This window comes from Coturnix japonica, chromosome 2, assembly GCF_054131305.1.
Source record: "Coturnix japonica strain WE chromosome 2, WE-NBRP24, whole genome shotgun sequence".
NCBI lineage: Eukaryota > Metazoa > Chordata > Aves > Galliformes > Phasianidae > Coturnix > Coturnix japonica.
Window position 1 is genome coordinate 72,026,983 of NC_140664.1, and position 21,218 is coordinate 72,048,200.

General features: G+C 39.6%; 1 protein-coding gene across 1 annotated transcript in view; it reads left to right on the plus strand.

Annotated features, from left to right (window-relative positions):
- The window catches only part of CAP2 (cyclase associated actin cytoskeleton regulatory protein 2), a 58,075-nt gene extending 37,891 nt beyond the window's left edge, over nt 1-20,184 (plus strand). The window contains exons 5-13 of the mRNA XM_015854682.3: nt 177-320; nt 551-636; nt 1,557-1,662; nt 11,886-12,081; nt 12,919-13,094; nt 14,299-14,422; nt 14,638-14,720; nt 16,733-16,873; nt 18,600-20,184. Coding sequence (XP_015710168.1) covers nt 177-320; nt 551-636; nt 1,557-1,662; nt 11,886-12,081; nt 12,919-13,094; nt 14,299-14,422; nt 14,638-14,720; nt 16,733-16,873; nt 18,600-18,683 — 1,140 coding nt within the window. The 3' untranslated portion in view covers nt 18,684-20,184. The remainder of the gene's footprint in view (nt 1-176; nt 321-550; nt 637-1,556; nt 1,663-11,885; nt 12,082-12,918; nt 13,095-14,298; nt 14,423-14,637; nt 14,721-16,732; nt 16,874-18,599) is intronic.
- Nucleotides 20,185-21,218: the final 1,034 nt, after the last annotated feature.

Here is a 21,218-nt window from a genome sequence, read left to right on the forward strand (position 1 = left end):
TACTTAATGTCAGTGCACTTTGCTGCTACAGCCAGAGCAGTGTAATTAAATGTTACTTTAATGTGCTTCCCTTCCTTTCCCACTGTTAACACAGCAGGCAGGGAGGACAATGTTACACCACGGGGTGTTTTTGGACTGCCGACTGTTAACAGCAGTGTTTTCTTTTTTTCTTGCAGAATGAAGTGGCAGTGCTTCTCAAGCCAATATCAGAGAAGATTCAGGAAATACAGAACTTTAGAGAAAGAAACAGAGGAAGTAAAATGTTCAACCATCTCTCAGCTGTCAGTGAAAGCATACCTGCGCTTGGCTGGATAGCAGTGGTAAGTTACACATGGGCCAGTTGGGAGGGCTGTCAGTCCACTGGATGTTGTGACCCAGAAGAGGTCCAAATCTTGCAGAACATTGTAGTCTCATCTGCATAGTTATTCACTCTACTACAACCAAGAAGCTGCTTTATATTATACCTAATATATGAGGGAAGGTGTCTGACTAATGTTTTACCTCCTTTCTCCTTCTGTCGTTTCCTGCTACCATGGGTTGATGGTCCTAGTCTCCTAAACCAGGCCCTTATGTCAAGGAAATGAATGATGCTGCTACCTTCTATACGAACAGGGTATTAAAGGACTACAAGAACAGGTATGTTGCAAAGCCCCAGTATCTACTAGCCTTAGTGAGAGAAGAGAGCATTAACCATGCTAACAAGGTTCACAATCTTATCACACACACAAAAAAAGCATTTTGTAAACAAACAAAAGCATTTGTTAAAATCTGATCACAGTAGCTTGTTTTCCCCTCCTCATCTCAGATCAGCACTGTGTCGCAGTGAGAATAGCAGCACTAGCAATGCTGGTTTTCGTTCTCTGCAAGTTAATATGATTAATTTTCTGGTGTGCCAGAATGTTGGCTAACTAGCTGCTATGTGTCCTTGTCTCACTTGTGCACTCAAACTGTTGCTGTTTTTTCTCTTTGCTTGGAAATGTGTGTTTACATGCTAGGTGTGCACAGTTGAGCATCTACTCTCAAAGCTCTCAAAGTGATTCTTTTCTGGACCACTCTTAAAGAGCACAGGGAATTCACAGAACAGTTCCATGAAGACTTAAGACTTTTAATTTGTATGAAGATTCTTGATGTATAAGCTTTTTAGTCAGATGCCTATTACATGAGCTAGTATTACACTGAACATATGAACTTGGGAGCTAGAGCACTTCAGGTAACTCAGAAATTCAGAACCTTGAGATTGAGTCCAGGAAGCTGCTACCAAGTTCCAGACAGCTTTGGTGCTTCTTCAGTTGACTGTAAGTTTGAACAAGAGGAGATAACACTCTACCAGCAAGAAGCAGGCTGTGCTAGAGGCACCTTTGCCCTTGTTTGTCCTCTGTAAGGGCCCAAAAACTTTGCAGTGTAATAGGCCTGAGTATCTTCAGCACTGTGCTGGCTTGCCGCCTGCTCACTGTTTTGTCCATGGCTGCAGGCTTTATCTGCTTTAAGCATGAATAGCAGCATTGTCTGATTTGAAGTACAAACACAGATATAAATATTGTTCCTCCTTTTTACAGTGACACACGCCATGTTGATTGGGTGAAGTCCTACTTGAACATCTGGTCTGAGCTTCAAGCATATATCAAAGAACATCACACCACAGGTCTCAGCTGGAGTAAAACTGTAAGTACCCTTTACTTTTTCATGACAAAAAAACCCCACCATAAAATATAAGATACCAATTTGACTGCTAATGTAGGTTGTTAGATCAGAAAAAATGCATATCTGGGTGAGAAACAGAACTCATACCCAATGAAATTCCTAGCCAAGATGATAGAAGATTGAAAGGCAGGCAAAGTTGATCTATCAGGCCACTGTGGTACAGTTTTTGAGGAAAAAAGATTGTTTGGGATGATTACAACTATAATTCCCAGTTTCAGACAGTGAGGAAAGACAGACACAGTTCTCCAGGCCAAGATACATTGGAACTTAGGAACAAAAACAAAAAATGTAAAGGAAAAAGAAACACAAGTAATTCATACCAAGTTCTTAGTCCACAGATAGCCATCCATATAAAATTATTTTATACAGACAGAGATCATTTCTGAAATATATATACTTCATACATATATTCAGAGAGGTAGCATATATGACTGTGCTATTTGTGCTCTCTAGATCAGCATCATCTGGGTGATACATCTGAAATGCATAACAAGATGATCAGAATGAATATTGTACTCTAAAAGAAGTAAAATCATGAGGAATGAATTTTCTATTGGATATAAAGGAGAGAGTTTATATCAACAGTCTACATTCATGCAGTGTTCTACATAAGATTGGAATAATGTACTTGCATTTATTACCGAGTTACAAGATTTGCTGTCATAATTTTCTAAACTTGCCAGTGCACACAGATACTTGCACATACAGAAATTCACACCAACACTTTCACTTCTATATAGGCAAACAATTTTTCTTTAATTGAATGACTGTTAAGAAGGCTGGCATGGACTATCAAATAATAATTCTCACATTCAAATTGTTATACAATATAGTTGTGAGTACTGGTAATATTATAGAGAGTGCAGCTATTGCAGATTGTACTTGACTGGTCTTAAATGTATCTCAGCCATCACATCTCTCTATTTTCCATTCTTTAGATGTGCAGCAAATAGCTGAAGCCAAATGTGTGACTTGTTTATTTGTATTAATCGTAGTTTACTGTGAACAGTGCTAGTACATCTTGAGTGATGAGTCTATTAGTACATTTAAAGCATTGCTTTCACTCTATTTGGACATCATTTTCATTTGAAAGAAGATGTATTGGACGTATGGATGATATGAACTATCATTCATATAATCTATACCAGAAAGATCAAGAAAGATTATACGTCTACAAGAAAAGGGTTTGTAAATTTTTACTTCATGTCAGTGTAAGCACATTGGAATCCAGTAAGTTGGTAGGTTGTTTAAATACCTTGTTGTTTAGATGTTGTCTAAATATTTTTATGAAGATTGATAACAAATATATTCATGAAAGCAATGAATTACTAAAATGACCTGTGATTTTTTAATGCATTTTAAGGTGAGAATGAAAGTGACAGATTCATGCTGCACAAAGTTAAGCATAAAAGTCTGCACAGTCAGGGCCTAGACAGAAAGGAAAGCTATAAGAAAGAAGCAGACGGACTCTTTAGCAGGGTTTGTTGTGATAGAAACTAAAAGAGGTGAGATTTAGATTGGATATAAGGAAAAATGCTCTTTACAATAAGGGTTGCCCAGGTTGCCCAGAAATGTGGTGGATGCCCCATCCCTGGAGATGTTCAAGGTCAGGCTGGAACAGGCTTTGAACAACATGATCTCACTTGAGGGTGTCCCTGTTCATTTTATGGGAGTTGGACTAGGTGACCTTTAAAGGTTCCTTCTACCTCAACAGATTCTATAATTCTATGAAATACAATATTTAAAAGTCATAGAAATCTTCCATACACAGTTGTTAATCATGGCACACAGCAGCTTCCACTTATATGCATAAAAGGAAAAAGCAGTAGTGTGGCAAGGCATTTAGGAGGTGGTACATTTATGAAAGGGAGACTTTGATACAGAAAAGCTATTCTGCTTTAGGGGGAGAGAGAAAGAAAGCAAGTCTCTGACCAGTGTAAGTACACATTTATAAGAACACCATAGCAATAATTTAGCCTTCATAGCTGCAGAAGTCAACAAAGCAATGCTAGAAGCATTATAGAAAAAGCTGTTAAGTGAGATATTTGGGTATTTCTATAGAGACTAAATATTCAGGGAGAACATTAACTGCTGCATTTCTTAGAGCTGTATTGTTATAGCTTGGACTGCAACAAAACACCAATAGCATCAGCCCAGATCAGGCTAAGCTTGTGTTTCCAAAAAGGAGGGGGCAGGTTTTTTTTAATGGGCAGTTGGCCTCTTTATCTATAGATGCAGCATAGAGTGGAGCACACATTTCTGGCCGTGCTCCAAGGCAGTATCACAAAGCCGTGCAATTTCCAGCCCCCATGTACCCATCCATCAAGCAGCACAGGGCAGCTGCAGCCAACTTTGTAACAAATCATTAGTACGTACAGTAGTGTTCTTGGCTCCAGCAGTAGCACACAGGCAGACACTTTAGAGGAAAGCGTAAGAATTGTCTTATAAATTATAAGACATACACTAAAACTAAAATACATAAATGTATCCTGCAGTGAGTAGCAGTTCAATATACTCTCTGTATATCAATTTTGCCATCTTGATAATTGGAACAATAGTAATTACCCAGCTATTAGAGATATGCAGGCTTTAATTTGCTGCCATATATGACGTTCTGAAGTGTCAGTGACTTTTATGCAAAAACTGGTATTACAGTGAAATGCTGTAAATGTGCAGTGTACTAATGCAGCAACCATCATATTTGCTTGTTACAGCTTTCTGACTTAAACATGAGTTGTACGGCTGTAGCAGTAACCTATGTCTTTTTTTCTCAGTCATTACTGAAAATAGCAAGTGTCCTTTTCTTTCCCCTCGCCTCCTAAATCAGGGTTTCTATTGAAGCACAGCTCTTTCTTTCCTCCCTGCTTCTTTTTTCTTCTCTTTTAGTGGTGCAAAGAAATGAACAGCTGTAATATAAGCTCACAAGAACGCCTCGTAAAAGTTTGTTTGTTACAAGGACTGCATGACTAAGCTGGGGGAAGTGAAACTTCTGCTCCCGTTACTGCAGGTTAACTCTGCAGCAAGAAAACAACTAGCGATAATGAGAGGTTGCTGTAGTTTCCTGTACATCAAATAAATGTTAAGAAACAGATCTTGCTCAAGGATAATTGTCCTAAATGTTCCTCTCACTTGCAGATAGAGCTGCAGTAAGTTTTTGCTGTTTGTACACAGTTGTCATTTAGGACGAATTTTGACAGCAGGATTTAAAGAGATATTCACAAAATAAGGGTGAATTTCCTTACAGTGTTTGTTTTAACACAAAATGACACTCAAGTAATGAATGCTCTCCCACCCCCATTTACAAATCAAAACAATTTGTTAGGAGGAATCCTGCATCGGTATAGCATTTGAATCAGTTGAGATTTATTTATATCCTATTCCCACTGAGTCATAAAATCATTGAATGGCTTGGGTTGGAAGAGACCTCCTAAAGTCATTTTCCTTTCATTAATATACATATATATGTGGTCATATACCATCCTAAAAACATTCTTTAGAAGTTGAAATTCACCACAGGTTCTACAAATGGCCATCGTGCTTCCTACATCAGCCTGAGTGCAATTACACTAGGCTCAATATAACCGTAGGCTATTTCATGCTCATCCAAAATAATCACCTGCAGACACTTTCCTACTAAAAGACTCTGCCTGTCTCCTGTACTATCAAAATACTTTCTTGCAATGTATCAGCTCTCTAAATACCGACACGAACAAGCTGAAAAAGACCAAATCCTGCAGGCAAAAACCTTCTATTATTATTACGGTATCACTTCTGTGCTGTTTGGTTTCACTCGCTTATCAAGAAGCCATCGCCTGAGCCACTTCTCTGAAGCTAAAGGTCAAAACTGTAGTGCCAAATTCCATCCAAAGCCACAAGTGCAATCCCAGAGGATTTGTTCTGATAGAACTAATGGCAGCACAGACAGACCGATTTAAATGTATCTTGGATAAGACACAGACTTTTTCAGAGTGATCAGTTTTTCTTGTCACAGCTTTTCTTTACCTTTTCTGTCTTTCTCTACCTTATTATTCCCTTTTCTTCTCCCTCCTCCTCTCTCTTTTCTTATATTTTATGTTAAAAATCTGTTCCCTTTAGCTGTTTGTTTCTCAGGGAATAAACATATAGGGTTTGATATATGATCAGTTTAGAAACCGGTCACCAGAAAGATACAAGAAAAGCCGCTTTCCTTAAGGCAATGTCTTATTTGCAAACTGCCCTAAAAGTTGCCCATCATCTTAGAAACTTCCTGGCAATTCTACAGTTAGTTGCCTCTGCTGGAGTTTGCCTCTTTGACACTGAAGTCCCTTAGAAAGAAAGGGGTTTTACTCCCTTATTTAAAAAATGGCTGAACATATGTCTCTGCTGGCTATCAGTGGTGTCCTTTCAACATCAGTGACCCAACACCACTCAGACATGTTAAGGAAGAGGCTGGGAGAGGTTTGTTTGACAACAGCTGTCAAACGCAACATGTAACATAATGCAACCTGGTTTCAGTGGAAAAGGGAAAGGGAAAAGAAAACTGAAAGCATGTAAAATGGAGAGAGAAAAGGAAAAATGAACATCTATTAAAACTTAAGCGTAGTGCAGTAGAGTGTCATGTTCTTTTTAATTGGATTTTTGTTTAAGTATAGGATAATTTAATGTACCTGTGGGAGCAAGTTCCTCATTGACAGCTGCACTGAAATACAGCTTTCAGATGGTTTAGAAGACCTTAGCTGTGTAAAACATTTCTGACTGGGTACCTGGAAAGATGTGAGGACCACTTTAAATCCTGAACAGGTGACAAATGGCAGAAATGCATTAAAAGGGGCTTAAAAGTTTGCGAACTCAACAGATAAGTAATTCTGCTGGGACTCAGTAACAAGGAAAAAAAGAGCCTAGTCTGGTTTTTGTTGTTTTGTGTTTAACTCTGAACAATTACAGGCCCTGCAAGTCAGCTGTTTCATCTAGTAAATTGTGCGTCTGAGAGCAGCAGAAGCCCATGCAGACAGGTGGCATAAATACTGTACGTAATAGAACTGTTGTGCTAAGCTACTTTTGCACAGAAAACACCTTAACAAGAGCTCTGTGCCCCTAAGACAGAGTCCACCTGTTCCCAGAGGTTGACACATGATATTTTGAGCTCCACAATTCTTGTCTTTGCCTGTGCATATGTACAAGAAGAACAATACAGAATGCTGTAATCATTTTAGGTGTTAAACTAGGATTACTAAAAGAGAGGGGGGTTTGTTTCTTTTTTTTTTTAAAGGAGAACATAGTCCCCATTAGGATTTTTATTTACCTGCTGCCTTGAAAAGATGACTTTTCAATAAATTAAGGGAGAGATTTTATGCCTATCTCTAAGCCACCTGCTGCCTCAGCCACCAATAGATACTTACATCTTAATATGAGTTACAACAAAAAAAGTACCATATATTTACTCACATTCGTATTGAATTTATTTATATGCTTTGCATAGATATTTATAATCTGTTTGTCTTTGGCTAAAACTGTCCATTAGAGTTACAAGAGATGGGTGTTCGCTTAAATGTTCCACAGCAGGTTCCCACCATAAGAACTTTGTTCCCCCCTGGACACATGCTGTACTGTGCCAGCTAAAGATAGATATGATGGCTTGTACAGGGCCTGGCCCATAAGACCTTCTCATCCACCCCCAGGACAGCAGCATACCCATATGATAAAACTGCGTGCTTTCATTTCAGCTCTTCCCAGTTGCCTCTGGAAACCAGTGACAGGGGCAGGAGATTCTGATTAGGGTTCTTTGCTGTTACGATACCACAAACACAACAGCATGTCAAGCTGCATATAGCCCCTGGAACCTACAGAGCTTGTGTATGGACACGGTTGTGTTTCTCTGGCAAGACTGGTCACTGCATTGTGCTCCAGGGGAAGCCCTCGGTAGACATGTTCTGCATGCAAGTCCTAGCTACCTGGAAGCCAAGGGTTTCACTCATCTCTACTGTAATTCCAAGGGAATTAAATAAGATTCAGCACAGATGAATTTTAATTAGCCAGCTGCCCCAAAAATAAACAGTCTCTTCTTTATTCCACTGCGCCAGGTAAGCAGACAGCTTGGTGAAAAAAAAAAGAGTACTTCACCCTTCTGCCAGTCCTATGAGATAAAGGTAGAAATACAGCTTACTCTGAGCTTGTACTGCAATCCTGCAAACCCTTCCACGGTGATAATGTGCATTTATCAGACCCAAGGCTGTCAGCAACTTCAGACACTGGCTCCAGGCTGAGGTATGGGCAATGGGAAGCTCTTGAGCCTCTGCAGATGGCTCTGGGCTATCCAGCAAAAGCTATCCCTGACCCCTTCCTGTCGCCCAATTCAGAACATAGTTTAGAAGGAGGCCAAAGACATTTTTATTTTCCCAGAGAGAAAAATTCTGGAATATTTTGTCCCCTTCATGACTGTTTCTATATGACCACAGGGCCTGCATCCTCTGTTCTTGATAGGACCTTACTCAGAAAATGACAGCTTTCCCCTATTTCAGGAAGCTCCAGGAACAAGATTGAAACCATATCAAGTTCACTCTGATGCAAAGCTAACAGGTCAAACGTTAATGGCTTGTTTTTATGTTGCATTTTCATGAAGAAAGCCTGAAGCTATCCATTCCCCTCGCAGTTCTTACAAGCAGCATATTTTCAAATGATGAAAAAAATGACCTCACCAACGTGGCAATGAGAACATTCAGCTATCAGCACAACTTGTCACGAAGCGTACAGACACCACAGCACTGAGAACAGCAGCTGTTACCAAGGCAAACAGCTGAAATAAAAGAGGAAGAAAGGCGGCTTGCAAATAACCGCCTTTGCTAGTCCAAATGGCTCTTAATACTCTTTGTGTAAAGACACACTGTTGTTAACATCTGCTTGAAGTTAATATAAAGAGTTGTTTGCAAATAGCAAAGCTGGTAAGCACCTGCTGCCTTAGGAAGGATGAACTTTTGTGGGCATATAACGTGCTATTTTATTCCCAGCAGCTCTCGTAAACACCACCCTGTACAGAAAAGAAATGAATGGACTTTGTGAAGAGCACTTTAGTTGAAATAGGATAGGACTATACACAAGTACTGCTAGATACCAGAACAGTTTAAGAGTCTGGTTCAGTAATATTCTGGAGCCCGAGGATCTAACTGGTCTGCGAAAGATGACTAAGAAAAGGAAACCAGTTTCCAGTGACTTAGGTTGATAACATTGAGGTCTATGCATTAATAGAGGTTAAAACTAATGAAAAGAAGAAAGCCACTTCTCTAGTCTGGTTTTAAAACTGCCCTTGGCATGAGCATGATTTAGTCCTGCACAATCTCCCTGGCATGCAGGGAATGCAAGAAGAGCACAGTGTTTTCTGCATTTCCAGTTTTCTTGCGCCTTCTATCCCCTTTTTATTTAATTTTATTTTTATTTATTTAAATTATTTAAAATCCTTCTGTTTCGTTTGTGTTTTCACTAGATAGTTCTTTCAGAGTTCTGGGAGAGGGATCATCCACTCCCCATAGTTAAATTCCTCTGAGTTTTGCTTCTACTTTCATTACTGGACATTCTCTTACAGTTTGGAAAACTGCCCTTTGATGCACCGCTTAGCATCACTGTTTGAGCTCAGAGTCTCCTGCACAGATTAGGCACAGGCCTTTAACACCTGAAGCAGAGAGACTGGCAGTGACCCACCATTCTGTATCATATGCAGAACATGCAGATAACTCCTGCTTCTTTGTCGCTTTTGCAGAATTTAATTGGTGTTAATTACAAAAGAATGTCAGCTGCTTCTGCTTCTAGGTGACAGTTGCTCCTCAAACAATGACTTTCACACACCAGCTTCTGGAAAATCACAGTACTGTATTTATGCAGGTGGAAGCTATAAAGTATATTGGGAAATCAGATGGCCAAATTTTTGTCTCAAGCCACAAGTTATTAACCACCACTGCCAGAACTACCATTAATCTACTCACTTAAAGCATACATAATTCATAGCTGCGTGTTCACACTGCACTGTGGATAGTGAGTGCCATGAGTGCGTAGCTGCGTGTTTTAAAAAGACCAGCACATACATCGTTCATAATTCCAGATAACCGGGACACAGTGAATTCAGTTGCTATGGTTGCAGGCAACAGATAGGGAAGATCTCTGTTGCACCTCAGGCAGCAATAACTGATTGTGCCACTAAATCCACTTACATTCATTTTTTACTATAGTAATTCACGGTTGTGCTGACTCTGCTGTGGGTAACATTACTGGCACGAGCCTAGGCAGAAAGATGGGCACTGTAAATTGAGTTCCCAGTGGGGGAGTTGTCCCCAGTCTAAAATAATAACCTATAAATACTGAGAACATATGTAGAAATGCTCAGAGTTAAATGTATCCGTGCAACAATGAAACGTCTCTAAGAGCAAACAACATCAGAATCTGGCTCTGGTGTATCTTGACAATAAATGATAATCAGTTCCAAAAGGGGATTCTCCAATTTTGTTGACATTTGATTAAGAACATTTAATAGCACAGGGGAGAGCTCATTGCTTTATGAGATCACAGATCCTTACAGAAACAATCAGACCGTGCTATTACATCGGCTTTGTTACTCACCTGAGTCTTACTGTGCAAGCGCAGTTTTAATGCCACTAATGTGACAAAGTATCTTGCCGCGTATTAATCACTAACATAATCATAAGTGGTTGCCTCAAATGGAACAGTACCCACATGGTGAAGACTCGTGTGCCAAGAGAAGGGTTACGTTAAGATGTTAATTAATGTTGTCGTTACTTTTCTGTGCTGCTTAAATCGGGGTCATACAGACTGAGAGGTCTGAATACTGTTGGGTACTCAAGTGTGCCAGTCTCTTTCTCTCTCTCTTTTTTTTTTTAAAGATATCTGAAGAACAAAAAAGTGTGTGCACCTCAGCCCCCTTCACATTTGAGATCACAAGCCAAAGCTAGTTTACTGTTTAAAAAACAGCTACAGATTTTACTCCTGTGAGATGCATGAACCAGATGGATGCTTTGATGTTTTCGCTTAGTGCAAAGCAGGAAGCGGTGGCACATTAAACAATTAAAAATATCCTTTGAGTCCAGCTAAGCAGTATCTGTTTCCAGTATTGGTTACCTGGGATGCATTTTTAACAACCTATATCTCCTAACAAAGGTAGCCAATTAGGAGACCTGACTCTGTAAGTCTCCGTCATTTTTCCACCATATCTTCCTACCTAATGAATATGAGTTAGTGCAATGCACAGCACTTGTATAGGTGGCTAAATTAACCAGAACCAACATAATTTTTTTTACAGCAGTTCTTATGAAACAGTCTCTGCTCTGCTGCAGAGATGCTGTTTAGATGAGCAATTTCTGGCATCAGAGTGACGCTCAGTGGCAAGACAGGAAAAGTGATTCTCAGTTTCTCAGATTCTTTTCTATCAGTAGGATACATAAAATTTTAATCAGCTCATTATCAGTATTTCCTGTTTGTTTGATAATATTATATATGAGCATTACCATTCAGACCAAAACATTTACTTTTGATTAGACAACATAATAGAATGATTGCATTACTTACTTGATCAAGGTCCCTTCTCTCATTATTCATGTGCTGTGATCTCCTGCAATTGAAAAAAAATATTATTTGAGCAATCAGAAAATATTGAATTTCATAAAGAACTGACTTGAATGACCACAGCTTTGTACTCTACTGCAGTTCGAATCTTTGCACATTACTTCAACAGTCTGAAGAATAACATTTTACATATATTTATAGCCAAGAGTCTTGCATATATATAACTGACATTTGATGACCCTCCCAGTTATTTTTTAGACAAAACATTTACTGTGTTTCTGGGGGAAAAAAAGGAGAGATTTTTGCTTTTATGTATGAGAATATTTACATGTCACACCACATGTAAATCATGTGGAAACTTCAATACTGGAGATGTTTAATAATATTCTTGGCAAGTCGGAGTAGCTCTGCAGCACAGTGGCAGTGTGCACTACCTGCCTGTCCAGCCTTGCTCCCATTGATGCAAGGAAAGATTAATAACATTATTTTTACTTATGATGCTAGAAGTTCTTCTGAACCTGTGGCTGCCTGGAATCAATGAAACTCAATGGTATCCAAGGATGCTAACAAGTAAGAGCTATCATAATAAATTGTTCCTTTAAAAATTGTATTTAAAAATAATTTCCATCTATCCCACACAGGGTCCTGTTGCATCACCCACATCTATGAGATCTGTCCTAACCAGTGGGTCATCCCTCTCTTCACCTCCTCCACCACCACCGCCTCCACCGGGGCCTCCTCCCATCTTTGATACAGAAAACCCCCCAAAGGATGAAGGAACAGCAGCTCGCTCGGCCTTGTTTGCACAGCTTAACCAAGGAGAGGCAATCACCAAAGGTCAGGAGACATTAAATTCTGACCCTTCAGTTAAACTATATCAACAACAGTTGCATGTACTGACTCGAATTCCACTAACATTTTTAAGGTACATTATGCAACACAGACCAATGCTTGTACTAAGCTGTTTGGATAAAACAGCATACCAAACCCTCCTTTAGAAATAGCAACACTCAAATTTGTTCAGTACTGCTGAAATTCACACCACATGGAGACATTTCTAAGTCTCCATTTAATTTCAGTGCAACCGAGTTAGACATCTTCAATCCCCAGTAGCTGGTGAACTTCAAAGTTGGAATTACTATTGGAAGTTATTCCTGTTACTGACCCATAGTCAGTGTACCAACCTGTGTCAAAATGTGTCATAAGTTGGGTGGAAAGGTATGGCTCACAAATCAGAGCAATAAAACCTTTTGTATTAATACTGGATAGTTGTAATTAAAGTGGATGGCTATGAATTTATGTACTTACAATTGATATATCTGACTCTCGTGCCAAATTAGAAAAAGAATCTCACTTTTTCAGATGCAAAAATACTCAACAGTAAGATCACAGAGCTCTACAGATAGAGAGGGACTAAAAGACTGCTGCATTTCTTGTAAAGATTCTAAAACAGCCCATCCACGGTAAAAAAATAAATAGCTAAAAATATCTATGGCAGTTACTCTTCATTGGTTACCCAGGCAAAGCGTGAAGAAATAAAAAATGTCAACTCATAAGCTAATTTAACACAGTTGCAAATGATTTAGATACTATCTTTCTTATTTCAAGATGAGTAGCCTTAGGACAAGAGAACAGATTCTCTTTTATAATAACAACCCTTGTTTTTTCCCCAAGGGCTTCGCCATGTCTCTGATGACCAGAAGACACACAAGAACCCCAGCCTACGTGCCCAAGGTCCACCTGCTCGTTCTCCCACGAAAAGCCATACTCCAAGTCCCACCTCCCCCAAGAACTCCCCGCAGCAGAGTCATGCCCCCGTCTTGGAGCTAGAGGGGAAAAAATGGAGAGTGGTGCGTTCCGGTCCCACCGCTGAATTGTACACTGCACACTGCAAAGCAGCTTGAGCTTATTGCAAAAGGCCTTCCACAATCAAGTAACAACAAACCAAATTTGCAACTAAAATGGGTGGATTCTGCATTACTCCAGTTTAGCTGTTATTATTCTCTAAGATCTAAAGTTAATTCATTTGTGTCTGAGAATCCAAAACAATTCATCTGAACCAGAGAGTGTCAAAACAAACAAATAAATTCTAGCAAAATCAGTGCTCCAGAAACAAATCCAATGAAGAATTCCAATTAAAATCCCATTTCGCAGACCACTCTTGTGAGAAAACATACATTGTTAGCACAGAGCACTTTTTCCATCCTCGTTAACTGATGGAACTATACATTTGTTTTCCATCACTCAATCACTCATTCCTTGCAAGCGCCTCTCTCACGCTTAAAAGTATGGAAGTGTTTTCCTTTTGCTCAATCTACAGAAGCAAAAGATGGCTTTTTTTATAGCCCTGGAATTAATTTATGGAGGCATATACCAAACTATCCGGGAGTGAAAAGCCACATCACTGTGTTGGAAGCAATAAGCAATTTAGTCACATGGAAGTTTAAGCACACAGTCATCACTGTGCAGTAAAGTTTGCACAAAGTGTGGCTGCAATTTACCTCTGTTATTTTGCATTAGGGTCATACTACCTGAAACAACCCTTGTGGATCCCTAGCCTTTCTTTGATGTGCATAGAGTGTAATTGCCCTTTTGCACTTTGTAATGAAAGAAAATTTCTTCACATATTCCACCTTATTGTTTAAGGTGCTGCCGGCATTGGTTCACGATATACTTTATACAGCCCTAGATAGCATTGCTGGGAGTGAAAATTTGGTTTGACCTTCAACATGCTGGTTTTAAGTTGAATGAGAGCCAAACAAGAGTTCTGTGAGGGCGTTCTTACACTGCTGAGAGCATAATGTCTTTGCTAACAGATCAGAGTTTTGTCTTGGTTGATGCCAAGTTCTTTAGATCTGCAGCTCTAGAATGTACACGTGCCAAAGGCTGAAGTGGGTGAAACATCCAGCCACCAATCACATTGGATTTTTAAGCCAACAGAAGGATATTGTTCTGTTGCAGTGATGCAGTGACTTGAGAATATGTTTTATTAAGCTCTGTCTGACTGCTAGCTAGTTAAAGATAACCAAATAAAGACACTTTCTTCTGAAATAGGAATATCAAGAGGATAAGAATGACCTGGTCATTACCAACACTGAACTCAAGCAAGTAGCCTACATCTTCAAGTGTAACAAGTCTACACTTCAGATAAAAGGAAAGATCAATTCAATTACTATTGGTGAGTGGAGACCTCAGCTGGGCTTTAAATGCCAGCCTTGAAAAACTTATTGATGCAATTAGTAATGCAACTGAATTGTTCCATTCATCTTAATGGACTGATCACCAGTGATGAGTTATGCAGCATGAGACTGGAAACCTTTGTATTTAATGCAGCCGGTGTGCGTATATTTGCTTTTATCTTGCCTTTCTTATTTATGATTATTTTTATTTTAGATAACTGTAAAAAGTTTGGCCTCGTGTTTGACAACGTTGTGGGAATCGTGGAAGTGATCAATTCCAGGGATATTCAGATACAGGTAAACGTGTTTGAAAAACAAAGAGAGAAAGAGAACAAGCAGAAAGAAAAAGCCCGACATGTAGCTACAAGAAATCATTAAAAACTCACATGTGCACACAAAGAGTCAGAGACTGGTGCAGCAAAACCTGTCTTAATATACAGACAATTCTGCTGATGTATTTAGAAAGTGCCTATGAAAACTGCTGATTGTTACTGAATAGACTTCATTTAGTCCCACACCTGGTTCCAGTGAAACAGAGAGATCTATTCAATGGAACCATAGAGTCACAGAACAGCTTAGGTTGGAAGGGACCTTCAAGGTCATCCAGTTCCAACCCCCCTGCCTTGGGAAGGGTTAACATATTAATACTTCTGGCCTTAATTTAATTGCTTTCATGGTAAAGGGCTCCTGAGATTGAAAGTTTGGCAGTGCCTCAAATTCTGGCAGTCAGCTAATTGGTTTCTAAGCCCAGAAGTTGGTTATTTCTTTTTTCCTTTTCTTTGTTTTTCCTTTCAATGAAAACATTCAAATAGACTGTCAAAGGACAACTACATGACATAAAGTGAAAGCAGGCTCTTGGATTTCTAAGATCTGCCTGCCCAGCAACTTGACTCATTACATGAGAAGATAATGCAGACACTTGCCTAGATATGGACTGTGAGTCTCTACTGGTTTTGTCCTAGACAACCAGTGAGTAGAACTTCATCACAGATCATCTTCTTTTGTGGTTCTTTTGAAATGAAAATACACACTTATTTAATTCACATTTTGCCCTCCCTGTAGCGGACATTGCCCTATTCTAAATAGACAGTCTTCCTGGCATTTACAGCACTTCACTCCTTCCGTTCCAAAGAGGTCTAACTGTACAAGCTCTAATACTGGGTTGTGGCCAACACAGATGATTTTATCTTTAGAAAGGCCTCTGGGATGCTTTCTATTAAGAGAAAAATAATTAAATGGAATGAAATTATATTAAACTTCCTGTCTTCACAAAAGGTGAGGTCTTTTGCTTAAAAGGCTGTGCCTACAGTAAATGCAAGCAGGCCTGTTCTACGCTTCTGAAATACCAGTCACAAATACCACAGTAAAAAACAGTAGGATTTTTCTTCCTGTTTTGCATCCTCTTGCAGGTGACTGACATTACTACCAGCTACACAACATCTGTGGGCTCTAACAGGCAGGTTTAGTCACGATCGCTACATATCTTATGGCACAGGCATTTAAACATCCCAGGCATTTGGCTGTGGCATCTTATTTTTCCCTGATGTTTGCAAAATTAACACACCCATCTTTTTGCTCTCTATTGCATGAGATCCTGCAGAAGAGAGGAAAGATCAGGCTAGGAAGCACTGATCCATTACGCAGATCAGACTTCAGGAGGAGGGCAGAGTGCAGGAGACAGACCACTTGCTGTTTGTTTGCTGTCACATTTAAGGAACTGGAGCTGAAATTACATTCTTAACTTGAATGATGGGAGATAAAGATTTAATTAAATTGATCTTCATACTTTTTTTAGGACTGTATCCTGCCTGAAGGGGATAAAAACCTTCTCCTGTTGTGTGCTATAAATCCAGGAAGAGTTTTTAAGTCTTTAGAATGTATAACAAACACTTTTGGATGCTGAGATCCTTCATTTGCCCAGAATGGGTTGGAGTTCACGTTTGATTTCTTGCCATCCTGCTGATGAACAAGCTGAGCGTTCCCGGAGTATCAGCACAAAAACGTCACAGGAAGTAGAGAGAATGGAGAAAACACTTGTGTTAAATCATACATAAAAAGTTTAAATCATACATAGAAAACTGGGTATTATAAGCTTGCAGTTGCATAGAGAACACTGTTATCACCACCAAGAACTTTCAGTGCTTAGCAAATGGATAGCTTCTATCTCAAATACAAACTTCATTTAGGCAGACAACATACAGATCAGATGTTGATGGCCAAAATTAGATCTGGCAGGCAACTAAAATTACATTAACAGTGTCTTTGTTTGCTTTTTAAGATTTGATAATAAGCATATTTCATTTTTTCAGGTGATGGGGAAAGTGCCAACGATTTCTATTAACAAAACAGAAGGCTGTCACATCTACCTCAGTGAGGAATCATTAGATTGTGAGATCGTGAGTGCCAAGTCTTCTGAGATGAACATCCTCATCCCCCAAGATGGCGATTACGTGAGTGCAATTATTTTTAGAGATTCTCTCCCTCTACCCATCCAGCCTTGGTAGATAAAGCTGCTGGGAAAGTACAAGCCTACACACCACACATAATAACATGATCAAGAAATGATCCAAAACAATTGAATTTCTGTGTACCATTATCTCAGCTATCAGTGCAGAACGAATGACTTTTTTGGCTGGGGCACAAAATTCACAGATTAGACATTATTTCTCCCCATTTTTACAGATGATGGCTTAATCTCCTGTCCACTTAATTTACTTTTTAAAGTTGGTTCCTAAAGATAATCTCCCAGTGGGACTCATTTCACCCACTGTTGGAGAGTACTCTGCCCAAAGAGGATGACACTAAAATTAAGATGGAAATCTTTCAACTCCCAGTGAAATTATAAAGCATTATTTACTTGTTATTTATTCTAAAGCTGTAGATACATGGGTAGTGTCTGTAGAATTCTTTCTAGTGTTTTTCAAAATATGGTTCTTAAACATCACTTCAACGTGAGGTGTGCCTTTTCTAATGCAAAGGCTCCTTTGTTGTCCTACTAAGACCTTAATTACAGAATCACAGAATTGAAGGGGTTGGAAGGAACCTCTAGAGATCATTGAGTCCAACCCCTCTGCCAAAGCAGGTTCCCTACACCACGTCGCACAGGTAGGCGTCCAGTCAGGTATTGAGGAACTTCCTTAATACTTGGCTCTCCATCATCCCTAGTAAAGCCATCCTCTTGTGTCACACTGTAGCAAGGCAACATGCAGGTAAAGCATACTTGTTCAGCAGAGTAGTTTTGAAGTTGCACTGAAAGACTCAAGACAGAACTTGAATTTGCCATAAATCTCCCACTCTGGAATACTGTATGGCAGAAGGGCTTAGGCTTCATAAAAGAAAAGATGCGACAGGAGAATTTGCATGCTCTTCTTTTCCCAGAGTGATTACTGGATGCTCATCTTCATGCAAATAAAAAGGGAATGATTTTCAGTGAGTGCATATCCACCCATCCACCTGCCTCTGAAAATAAATACATACATAAATAAATGAAATAAAATGAAATAAAAGCAGGTCTCTTTGACGAGTCTCTCATCAAATTGCCACTATTGTCTGAAGTTATTGGCTATCAAAACACCATGAGATCTGAAAGAAAAAGTCCTTTCCTCCACACTTTTGTTCTCTGGGAACCAAGGAGGACCCAACGTCTCTCATGCTTTCACAGAACATACGGAATGGAAGAAAACTTCCTTCAAGGTTCTGCTTTGTTTTGTCTGTCCCACACAGAATGCTGTGTCTCTTGAAGTATATCACGTGTAAAATGATAGGTTGGATTTTACTCTTCTGTGTTATATCATTTGCTTTCCTTCTTAAAATTAGTCTCTTCACTATATCGCCACATCAGATCACTTCTACTGTCTTCCAGGCCAGTCGCTGGTGGTGTCTAAAGTCATTTCTGACATGAGGTTTATTTACTCAGCTGTCCCAAATAATGGTGTGAGAAGGATTATTACACAGGAGTACCACAGTGAGGCTATTTGAAACTAGGTAGCAGGAAGGCTTTTTCCTGTGTGGCACTGAAAATAGCTTCCTAGGGTAATGAGGAAGGCCTCTCTGTAATCCTGGTGTGTCTGAGCTCTCAGTGCTTTCCCAGTCATGTAGTACTAATAGTATTCCGCCAGTTTTCATGAGGTATCCGCTGTTTGTCTAATCATCATTGTTGCTTTTGTTTCTTAACAGAAAGAATTTCCGGTTCCTGAACAGTTCAAGACAGCATGGGATGGATCTAAGTTGGTCACTGAACCTGCAGAGATCGTGGGTTAACCTCCTAACATCACTCAGCGCTCACTGACCGTGATCAGACCATAGCCAGCAGAAACAACGCAGCAACGTAAAGAACTAGAACTAGCAGTAGCTCCTACTGCTGTCATAGGTCTTCAAGCATTAGCTGTGCATGCTAGAAACAATAACCCGTCCGGCACGCTTTTGTTAGGCACCTCAGCATTTCTCAAGTTTCCACAGTTCACTTACGGTTTTATTTACAGTTCACTTACGGTTTTACTTCTCCATGACGTCATGTGAATGTGATGGCTTGAAACCCCCACCTTCCAGTCACGTCACTGGTTTGAAACACTTTATTCGTTAAGCCAAAATACTGCATGATACACTTGGTTATCACATCGCTTCTGGGCATTCCTTTTTATGTTTCCGCTAATCAAAACCAGTATTAAGACTCTAAGATGTTTGTTTTCACCTTTTACGTTACTCCTGTACAACGCAGTACAAACACACCCCTGGAGAGAACTACGTGACAGTTCCTTGTAGTTCTGCAGCAATCTTTTCTTTTTTTTAAGCAAGCAAAAAAATAAAAAAGGATCACTTTCAGCAATACATTTTCCTAATGGAAGATGAAATAACATGATATTTTTAATCTAACACTTTTCTAATATAAAGATCCCTGTGTTTCATAGAGGATTTTATTCTGGTCCATACAGACCTGCTGTTGCCCTCTCATTTCTTGCAAATCAGGAATTGTTTTGAAACCTAAGCCTCATATGAGCTCATAACACCTTGCAGCAAATCACCTGCAAGTTTTTGCTCCACAGGAATCTTTTGTTGTTGTTATTGAGACAATCCCTCATGCTTTAAAATTTCACACTGTACCCTGCAAACTGCACCTTTGCAATACAACAAGCTGGCAGGGGAGATACCACCACCAGGCTGGTGGTTTTCCCAGGGTGAGAGGCACATGTCAGATATCTCTTAATTTGCTTGTTAAAGTTCCTTTAAAATCTATCTATTATAGCTGTCATAGCTTCTATTGATTAAAATACCTTTCTGTTTCTTCCCTGCATTTCTAACACTTACTCAAATTCATCTACGAATCAAAGCCATAGACCTATCGGTTCAGCCCAAATAAAGCCCACTCAGCCCTTCAATTCTACTTTCTATAGTCCCTATTGTACATGCTTTTTTAACAAAGGTGGAGTCTTGTATACATTTGTACTATTTCAGCACATAGTACAATAAAAGTTTAAAATTTTGCAGCCAGCATATGTTTTTGATCACTTGTAATACTTTGTAATGGTGAAATCAAAGTGAGATGCTTGCAGAGCTAGTTACAAGCTAAATTTTGTGCCTAACTTACCTTGAAAGTACATTAATCTTTGAGGGTTTTTAACTATCTTTGATTGTAAACCCTCTGTAACACAACAGTAGTGCTCGTTCCGCAAGGTTTTGCTATCTGATCTTTAATCTATATGTATAATGTGTCTGCCTTAGCATACACCATTTTTCAACAGTAAACTTCTTATGAAATAAAAAAGGAAAGTGTACTTGTTTAAATATAAAGTTGCTCGGAGCTTACAGAGCCGTACTCTTTGTCCTATACACCCTCCCTATCTTAAATGCCATTTCAAAAGCTTAACTGAGAAGCAGCTGCTCCTCCCATCTCATCAAACATCATCATGCTCATCAATCATCACCACCTACCTGACAGTGAGTAGTGGCTGTGTTGCACGTTGGCAGACATGAAGTTTTGTGCATATAACTTCTGCGACAGCAACAGAACCCAGCTGTTCGTGGTTCTCATTTCTAGGTACACCCAGATCTTCCAGAGATTTCGTCTAGGGAGATGATCACGACCCATCCCATGCAAGTTTATAAGCTCTACCTTCTATTTTCACCTTTTCCCACTGTTTCTCTACATGTCTCTGGATGTATCCCTCCTGTGTTAACAAACTCAGGAGCAGTCCGTCCCATATTTTACTTAGATGTGTGCCATAGCTGAAAAACAGCATCATGCACTTGTGATGAAAGGATTGCAGGAGGATTTTTAGTCTTCAAATCATAACCATGATTAGTTCCCTAAAACGATCTCATTCTGAAGCATTCTGATGGAGGTATGGCACAAAACAAGTATAAAACGCATGCTGGTAAACAGAAAACAGTGAGGCAGATCTGACTTGCTACAAAGACAAACTCCTTTAGTTCTTCCAAAGAGTTCAGCTCCCTCCTCAAGGTTGCTTTACTTCTATCAATCTTCTTTTAAACATCTCAGAGCAAACTCCTTTATGGCTAAGCCTTCTCTCCAACATTCACACTCCTGCAACGTGCAAGACCCAAGCACAATCATTGATGAGTTTCTTAATGGCAAGTAGGCCTGTGCAGTCACACTGTGTGCTCAAAGGTCTGACCACACCTGAGGACTCTGTCAGAGAGCAGAGGTTGAAAAGGAAGGAGGCCTTACATTAAGAGAAACCAAGGTAATGCTGGTAACTGGAGAAAAGGCCAGTGAAGTCCACACAGTGTTAGACAGTGGAATAGGACTCCAGCAAGGAATGAGGCACTAAATGCTGA